Raw genomic sequence first — 8,325 nt, 5'->3', positions numbered from 1 at the left:
TCACGCCCCACCTAAGCATTCGCATCCACATCCACCCACCTAGCCTAATCCTCTAATGCCACAAGCCATAAGCAGTGACCGTTGACCACTATACCAACACCATCTTTAACAGGTACATGGGAGTAGACCTAGCCCCCGAAAAATTCCATCTTAAATATCATGACCAATTTAATATATACCTGACCTGATCAGCCATCCTTGATTATTTACCATAGGAGGCTCAATGGAAAGATCCTACGCCCATGATCTGCCACTAGCAACAAAGGCATGTTACTGTTTGCATCTATTCAGATTGCTAATATGATTGGTGATTACAGATTAGAAAACAAATATTTCACAAATATTACCACTAATAATTTTGCCATGTAAACATGCACACCCCAGACCGGCAGGAGAAGAGCTCAGACCGCGATAGTCATCATCATCAACGTTATGATCATCATGATGATGGCTATGCAAGTGTTCATGGCGATAACCTTTTGACTCTGGCCGGGAAACTGGGCATCGGCAATAGTAACTCTCTCTCGTTCCCCTCTCCGTCCCCGGTGGTTGTTTTGCTGGCTGGTGCAAAACTGACAAATTGAATGAATAAAAGAGCAACAAGTTGGTCATAGTTGCAACATTTTGAATGGAAACGATGCCAAGAGTAGCTTTCCGTCTTTTTTCCTCTAACTCTATTTCGACTTTGGTTGAGGCGCAAAAACATAAATCGAAACACTTGATCCGGCTGCGTATGGCTATGCTTGCGCCTGTGCCGCCCCCACCCGCAATGGCCAGGAACCGCCCAGGCGCAGCAGGTTCCATGCGCCTTGGTCGGTTGGTCGATCGGCTGGTAGGTGTTGCCTTGGCCTGGCTTTGACCAGAGGAGAATAGGACTTGCGACTGCGAATTGAAGTCGAAAATTGCAATTCCAAAACGTTTGCCCTCGGCTAAAATGTAGAGTGGATACAAGCCAAGCTGCAGCAGTTGTTGTGTACATACATACATTGTTGGTATGGCGTGAGGGAACGCTTTTTTTGACGGAGACTGCGACGGTTCGTTTTGGTCGGTCATGTGGCCATATCTATTAGAGGTTAGCCGATTCCAGCACATATGGCCAAGCTCTGCTTTAGCAGCCAGGCGCTTTATTAATTCACTCGCCGGTTGCTTCATCGTGGCGGAACTCAATTCTTTGACTAAGGTTTGTTTGAGTTTGACTAGTTACCTGTTGATTCAACTGGAGTTTTAATGCCCGAATTTCACTTTTTTGACTTACTTTACTTGGGTGTACACATGTGTATGCTGAATAAATATTAGAGGTTTAAAGCGATTGTCGACAATGCATCCTCTTGAATTTTTCTGGACTGCAATATTTGCGAGATTCGTTGTTATTATATAGAGGGTACTTTGATGTCGTCTACCTATGCATGACTCAAAAAAATGGTTGTCTCTGTTGTAGTTATTGCGGGTGCGGGCGTCGTCTTCCTCCTCCACCTCGACTCATATGTTGGGTGGGTTGGGACATAAATTGGCCCCAGGTGGCTAGGCGAGCATTTCCCACGGAATAGTGCATAAATAAAGAAGGTCAGAGCAGCGTCAGAGTTAACTAGATATTTCAAATGATGTGGCAGAGGTCGAGCCGATATGAGAAGAATCCCTCTCTCGATCGATGCTTTTAGTAACAACTTAATTCTCGATTAATTCCCTTAGGCGGGTGGTCGTATCCTTAGAGGTTTCTTTCATTTCCTCCAGCTCATTAACACATTCCCTAAATCGATTAACAAAAAAGCATAGCAAAGCTTTCCGTTCACCCTATGCAAGCCACACGCAGCGGTTCTCACGCTGCGCCCCATAAAAATAAAAAACAAAAGCCGTTCCAAGCAATTTAAGATTAGCAACAGTTAACATACACAAAGATTGGCAAAAGCCGAAGAAAGGGTAAAAAAGGGTAGACAAAGGAATTGGCGGCGTCACTCCAGGATCTCATAATGATAATACTTAATAACAGTCGGTCAGCCAGGACCACCAAACCAACAGTGCTGATAAGATGTTGTCCGGTCTCTGTGTGTGTATATGCACAGAAAAGATGTGCCAGATAGTAGGATAGGATTTCGATGGAGATGGAGAGCGGAAGAAGGGTTAGCGGCAGAAGGTGAGCCTCCATCTTCGAGACTTCATCGATAATCGCGCATTAAGCGTGCGTAAGTCACGTCACCATTGAACGGAAAGGAGTGGAAAAGTGAGAGGAAATCAAGGAAGACCTTGCCCTGGGTGCGATCGCGATAAGCGCGACTTTTGCCTCGGTTGCGGTACGTGCTAAACCCCTTTTGCTGTGATCATTTTAATTATACACAACAAACCAACCTCAGCCGCGCCCCTTTCTCTCTCCCTCTTTACATTTCCACTCCTCTTTTGGCAGGGTCAAAGCAACGCAAATTGCTTGGCTGGGTCAATGTTTGTTTTACAAAACGTAGGGCCATAAATACTTAATTTGGCCAACGGTTTTCGACCTGATGAAGTCATCGAGTCCATCAATTGCTTAGCAATTACCTGACGATTTATTCTCCAAGCGACCAATTCACAAGAAAAAAAAGACGCGACACAGAAAATGGAATAGCGACAAGTCACAAGCAAGGTGAACTAACGACTCATGGAGCGCTGCTATCCGTCATCATCGTCATCCTGTTCGGATGCACGCTGTGAGTTTGTCCCTGAGGCGTCCACCTCGAGATAATCATGGACCAGTTGGCAAATGTTTTCTGATGCCTCACTAAAGTTGCCCTCCTCCAGTCCCTCACCCACATAGTGGTAAACGAAGGCGCGCCGCTGATAGAGCTTGTCGAACTTATTCACCAGGCGACACCAGGCGATACGTATGTTGGTGTTGTTCGATATAGCTACGCAGGCGCGATTTGTAGGAGCGAGATCACCGCCGGGCACATAAACCGGCGGCATGCTGCTCACACCGATCTTGAAGCCTGTGGGCGACCAGTTCACAAATCGAAATGACTTTGTCCGCTTGATGTTCTCCAGAGCCGTGTTGATCTCATTGGGAGCAATATCGCCGCGATAAAGCAGTACGCAGGACATGTACTTGCCATGAGCCGGATTGCAGCGTACCATCTGATTGCTCATCTGGAAGCACTGACCTGTCAACTGGGCCGTCGACATATCCACGAACTGAGAATGTGTGATTGGCACCAGAGGCGCATAGTTGATTAAGGGATAATGAATGCGGGGATATGGCACCAGATTCGTCTGCAACTCCTGAAAGCTTACACTATTCTGTCCTGCAAAACGCTGTGAGGCTGTAAATCCAGAGACCACCTGCCCAATGATGCGGTTTAAGTTCGTGTATGTGGGTGCTGGCACATTTAAAGTATTCGCACAGATGTCATAGAGTGCCTCATTGTCCACAATAAAGGACACGTCGGCGCAATCCATAGAGAAATGCGTGGCCAATAGAGCGTTGTAAGGCTCCACAATCACCGGAGATATTCTGCAAGCAAAAATTGATTAAATTGATTGTTTCTCTATCAATTTACTTACGATGGCGAGGGATAAACCAAAAACTCAATGATGGTCATCTTTTTCCCAAAATCCTCCACAAGCTTTTCCATTATGCGTGTGCCCAGGCCAGAGCCAGTTCCACCACCAATGGCCCGGAACACTAGAAATCCTCTTAGACTGCGACAACGATCAGCCACACGTCTTATGGCATTCATTGCTCTATCCAGAAGCTCGCTGGCCATAAGATTGTACCCACGAGCAAAGTTACTGCCACTGTCATCCTTGCCGGTTATTAAGGTATCCGGATGAAATAGATTGCGATATGCCCCAGTACGGATTTCATCTGTAAATGGAAAACTATCATATTAATTGAATAAGAAACAATAAGGTCGCCCACCTATAACAGTTGGCTCCGTATCAACCATTACTAAACGCGGCTGCACGCATGGCTGCTGGCTTGTGAATTCAAAGAATGTAAGAAAGGAGTCGTCGCAGGGCTTTTGCATGAGACGCCCATTGGCCAAAATGCCATGCTCAAGGCAATACAGCTCCCAACAGGCATTGGCTATCTGGACGCCAGCCTGTCCAATGTGTATTTGTATGATCTCGCCCTTGCCGGCCATCAAAAGCAGCCGTCAGGTCCACCCACCCACTCGACCAGGTAAATGAAGCTGCGAATTTTGCAAAAATACAAGTCTAACATGAAATTTTTGTTCTATAATTTTTTGGAATTTTTGTTTCGTTTTATAAAATACATGACAATGTGATCGACCGAATAAAAACAATAATGGGCTGAACGCACTGAATGACATTCTCGCTCTTTCATGATCATTTAGAATATAACATTAATTTATTGTCCGCACGCGGATTAAGTCAGTTTTTGTGTGAAAGCAATTTTGATCATCATATAGTTGATTTTAATATACAATACATAGAATACATGGTTCTTATAGTTACTTAGAGGTCTTTCCGTGCTCAATAATAAATAGGAAGTGGTCCATTAGCTTAGAATTTGGAACGGCTAGGTGTGTATAATACAATTTAAAGCAGTCGCGATTACTTTCTAACTAGCTTTTGATACAACAGTTCGATCTGATTGATCTTCAGGAATGTGGTTGCAAATGAAATAAATTTTTACCGTTATTTTTAGAAAGAATAGAAATATTGAAAGAGTTGTAGCTTTTGCTTTTGCTTAGTAAGAATTGAGGACTAGATAATATGCTATACGATTCATACGTCCATAGACTTGGATGTTGTCACCGCTTGTTATTGTTGCTGCAGAGATCTAGAGAAGAGATTGTTCCAGCAGGATGCGCTCAAACCCTGGTGGAGGACTGTGCGTAAAGTTGTCCAATATGATGTCCAATATGGCTCCATTGCCCACTGGCAAAATCGAAATGATTTAATTCTGAATTGAAGTATCAATTTTATTTTTCAACTTACCATAGATTACTGGAAAGAGGGCAGATCCACGGACGTTTCTAAAGGGCACTTCGAGATTTTTACCGTTAAAATAGAAGTTTAATTCGACATGATCAAAGGCCACACCAACCACGTCGCCCTCATCAGGAAAATCCCTTTGTGGCGCTCGAATCAAAACATCCCCTACGTCCATTTCATTTGCTCTTGGTTCCGTAGTACCTGTCGTCATTAGTAGATCCTCTTGCAGATCCTCTATGGCAATTAGTCCAGCCGCTGCTGCAACAGAATTATTAAGAATTCCATTCTGATTGGTGGCCTCGGGCTGTTTGCACCTGGCTGCCACCACTGGACGAAACTCTTCGTCATTGTGTCGCGTGGCATTGTCCGAGCACAGACACCAGGATTCGCGATCTCCGCCACCCCATTTTCGGCTAAGATCAGTTTGATGGGTACCCAGACCAATTGACCAGCTGCCGTTCTGTTGGATCTTTACCTCAAAGTACGATTTAGACTGAACGAGTGGGGCCGTGGCCAACACTCCTCCAGTACCTGTGACCCGCAGCTGATGCGATAAAAGTATGACGTCGGGACCTACAAAAATAAGATAAGCAAAGGTTGAACAACGAAAGAGGAAGACTTCACATATTATCGTATTACCCATATGGGCCGCATCCAGGTGTACTTCTGGCTGTGAGTTATTGAACTGAAAAAAAGAATGGATATAAATGCTAGAGCAATGATTAGAAAACTGTATTTGAAATTGGCGCCCCTGAAGCTCTGATTTTGCCATTCCTGTGACGTCATTAGAGACGTCCTAGGACCTAGGCAAAATGCACTCAGTCCGTAGCTCAAATTTGTATATTTACCCGAGTTGCACCTGCTGTTGGTTTCCTTAGTTGGCCACACATGCGTAGGCAGCAAAACATTTTCACCAATTTTTCGCGGTATACCCAAAGCACATTCGTTTTTTTACGATTTAAATAATTTTTTTACAAAAAAATTGGAGGGAAATAAACAATCAGCAATGCAACCACTTCGAACTCGCATGCAACATAACACCCGCGCTTGCAACCACTTCGAACTTGTGCTGTCAAACAGTCCATCGATAACCAACGTTTCAGACAAACCCAGGTGGCGCTGTTAAAGAGCTCAGTGGCGCACTGTGGAGCCTTTTCTCTGATTTTGAATTTATTTGACAAATTTTCTACTGTTTACCATTATCTTCGCAAATTGTAATATTACAGATAACAGCCAACATCATAATGATTTCATGATTAACACCTTTAAGATTTCATTTTATCATTTTCAAGAAATCTCTTTGACGCTTTGGGCCGTCGACGATAACTTGAGCCATGATCAAAGAATGCCATAAAATGCGAACTTAAATATTTAATTTGAACTTTTGATTTTATTAATTTTTTAAACCTTCTTTAAAATCAACAATTTAAAGAATTTACTTTAGGTGCACTTTTCATAGTTTACCACTAATTTGCGATATAAATCAGAGACACGAGAGCTCTTATGACAAAGAGTTCCTCCTCCACGTATTAGTTGATGCTCCTGACGATTTATGTCTCCTATACAAATCCAATCGCCGCCACCGATTCGCCAACGATGTATCTTAATGCCCGACTCCTGGGAAACAGCCCATTTAGAGTGATCCATAGTAGTTCGAAAGTCCAGCGATAAACTGGAGCTTGAGATTTCCTCGACGTTGAAAACCTTTTGATTGCCACTGCAACTATTGGGCAAATTGTTTGCACCATCGCGCCATGCTTCAACAAAGAGATTGACATTCAGGGCCGGGGCCACGACATCCGCATAGAGTTCCACATTAGCTTTTGGGCTCTTGCCGAAAACGCGGAATTGTTTTCCCCCAAGTGAACGCAACTCCAGTTCCTTTTGATAGGGGGACTGTGTGCGCCATTGCCGCTGTAGGGCTCGTTCCAAACTTGGAAACAGCTCACTAGCTGTTTGAAGCAGAGGATTCCTTTCGTAGTAGAAATGTGGTTCGTTATAGACTAAAATTTCACCCACTTTTTCTACGCCTTCCGGATCGAGAGTGACACAAAGTAAACTCTGTCCATAATTTTCCCCAGTCGTCGGATAGCTATATTGCGGAATAGTCGGAAATTTTGGTACAGAATGAACTATCCAGAGGCCAGTCTCGCCATCGCTGGCAACGACGCCCTTGGTATGACCGCCCGTAGATGATACGGTGCCGTTGGGAAATTCATCATTGTAGGCAGCCAGAAGGATGTGACGATCGTCCGCGAAGAGGGGATTCAAAGTCTGAGCTGGTATTGAGTTGGCATCGCTAATCTGCCGTCCCGACATTTGCCAGCTGTCATAGCTATTGCTGGTCACGTAAAAATAACGCAATCCACTTATATCTGCACCAACATGGTTTTTAGAGAAGTGCTTGGGCAACTTATACATGTACCACCTAAAATAATTTTTGATTAGATAGAGATACACACATACACAACCTAGATGGCTAGACAGGATCACTCACCAATCGACATCATTGCCCTGCTCATCCTTGCAAGAAACCCTCTTGTTGGTGGAGGTGCTAGCGAGGCAGCAGCTAGCCCACACAATAAACAACCAAATACAAAATAATCTCATTTTTGAAGCATCCGGCGTTAACCGCAGTTCGTCAATAACTAACTGTCAGCTTCTATTTCTTTATTCAATTGAGTGCAAAGCATCTTTTACAGGGTGCCTCTAATCGCGAGTGGCCAGTCTGAAAAGGTAGCGCATCAGGTAGTCATGCACTCAGGTAAAACATTTGACTGAAGTAATACAAAATCTACCTGTTTGGTGATCTCATTCAGATGACCCTATAGTTTATGTACTCTGCCCTCATAAATCCATCTGGCTCCTTATCAGCAAACTCTTCTCTCTTTCGAATAGTATTGAGAACAAGACAGAGTGCCCCTTGTTCAATGAGATAAGAAAGCGAATATTTCTTCTGTCTCTCAATTGTTTTGCAATATTCAAATTATTTCAATTAAAATAAAGAGAAGTAGTCTTTATGTCTAGCTCCCCACATTGAAAATAAAGTAGTTTACAATTACACAAAACAATTGTTAAATTTTTTATTTATTATTTGTATTATTATTATAATAATTTGTTTGTTTTTACTTGTCTTGTTGTTGATCTGCACATGCCTGCTGTTGTTGTCATTGCTGTTTTCTCTGTTGTGCTGTTTTTTTTTTTTCATTGTATATTTTTCTTTTTTCGATCCGCCTGTCTCTCTGAGGCGATCGAATGCCAGAGGGGGGAATATTATCAGTATATATATCAAATAGGGTATGCTGATTACTGGTTTGCTTTGGTTTCATCTGTTAAATTTTTTCTTGCAATAATCATAAAGTTCTGTTAATTAGTTGAAACAATTTTTATAGTTCA

General features: G+C 43.2%; 3 protein-coding genes across 4 annotated transcripts; all 3 read right to left on the bottom strand.

The window, feature by feature from the left end:
* Nucleotides 1-2,514: 2,514 nt before the first annotated feature.
* Nucleotides 2,515-4,250, bottom strand: LOC137584051 (tubulin alpha chain). The gene is made up of 3 exons (XM_068299288.1): nt 3,887-4,250; nt 3,529-3,832; nt 2,515-3,478 (listed from the first exon to the last, which is right to left on the bottom strand). The coding sequence occupies exons 1-3, from the start codon at nt 4,110-4,112 to the stop codon at nt 2,641-2,643; spliced, it is 1,368 nt and encodes a 455-aa protein (XP_068155389.1). The 5' UTR covers nt 4,113-4,250; the 3' UTR covers nt 2,515-2,640.
* A 70-nt stretch (nt 4,251-4,320) lies between these two features.
* Nucleotides 4,321-5,962, bottom strand: LOC137584082 (SPRY domain-containing protein 7). 2 transcript variants are annotated; one of them, XM_068299327.1, is made up of 4 exons: nt 5,778-5,962; nt 5,569-5,614; nt 4,933-5,502; nt 4,321-4,872 (listed from the first exon to the last, which is right to left on the bottom strand). In XM_068299327.1, the coding sequence occupies exons 1-4, from the start codon at nt 5,835-5,837 to the stop codon at nt 4,775-4,777; spliced, it is 774 nt and encodes a 257-aa protein (XP_068155428.1). In that variant the 5' UTR covers nt 5,838-5,962; the 3' UTR covers nt 4,321-4,774. The 2 variants fall into 2 exon arrangements, with proteins under 2 accessions (XP_068155428.1, XP_068155429.1); XM_068299328.1 differs by having other exon boundaries at nt 5,569-5,639; nt 5,778-5,900.
* A 337-nt stretch (nt 5,963-6,299) lies between these two features.
* DNaseII (deoxyribonuclease II) lies at nt 6,300-7,584 on the bottom strand. The gene is made up of 2 exons (XM_068299308.1): nt 7,427-7,584; nt 6,300-7,357 (listed from the first exon to the last, which is right to left on the bottom strand). The coding sequence occupies exons 1-2, from the start codon at nt 7,537-7,539 to the stop codon at nt 6,370-6,372; spliced, it is 1,101 nt and encodes a 366-aa protein (XP_068155409.1). The 5' UTR covers nt 7,540-7,584; the 3' UTR covers nt 6,300-6,369.
* Nucleotides 7,585-8,325: the final 741 nt, after the last annotated feature.

The sequence above is a fragment of the Drosophila tropicalis genome, unplaced genomic scaffold (assembly GCF_018151085.1).
Source record: "Drosophila tropicalis isolate 14030-0801.00 unplaced genomic scaffold, ASM1815108v1 contig_878, whole genome shotgun sequence".
Taxonomy (NCBI): domain Eukaryota; kingdom Metazoa; phylum Arthropoda; class Insecta; order Diptera; family Drosophilidae; genus Drosophila; species Drosophila tropicalis.
This window is presented reverse-complemented; position numbering and strand designations above follow the sequence as displayed.

Excerpts from the sequence above, each read along its gene's own strand:
- LOC137584051 (XM_068299288.1), bottom strand. The coding sequence starts at position 4,112 with ATGGCCGGCAAGGGCGAGATCATACAAATACACATTGGACAGGCTGGC. Across the intron at positions 3,833-3,886 it reads TACGGAGCCAACTGTTATAG|ATGAAATCCGTACTGGGGCA; the intron begins GTGGGCGACCTT and ends TTCCATTTACAG. Across the intron at positions 3,479-3,528 it reads TTGGTTTATCCCTCGCCATC|AATATCTCCGGTGATTGTGG; the intron begins GTAAGTAAATTG and ends TTTTGCTTGCAG.
- LOC137584082 (XM_068299327.1), bottom strand. The coding sequence starts at position 5,837 with ATGTTTTGCTGCCTACGCATGTGTGGCCAACTAAGGAAACCAACAGCA. Across the intron at positions 5,615-5,777 it reads CAACAGCAGGTGCAACTCGG|TTCAATAACTCACAGCCAGA; the intron begins GTAAATATACAA and ends TCTTTTTTTCAG. Across the intron at positions 4,873-4,932 it reads CCTCTTTCCAGTAATCTATG|TGGGCAATGGAGCCATATTG; the intron begins GTAAGTTGAAAA and ends CGATTTTGCCAG.
- DNaseII (XM_068299308.1), bottom strand. The coding sequence starts at position 7,539 with ATGAGATTATTTTGTATTTGGTTGTTTATTGTGTGGGCTAGCTGCTGC. Across the intron at positions 7,358-7,426 it reads CAGGGCAATGATGTCGATTG|GTGGTACATGTATAAGTTGC; the intron begins GTGAGTGATCCT and ends AAATTATTTTAG.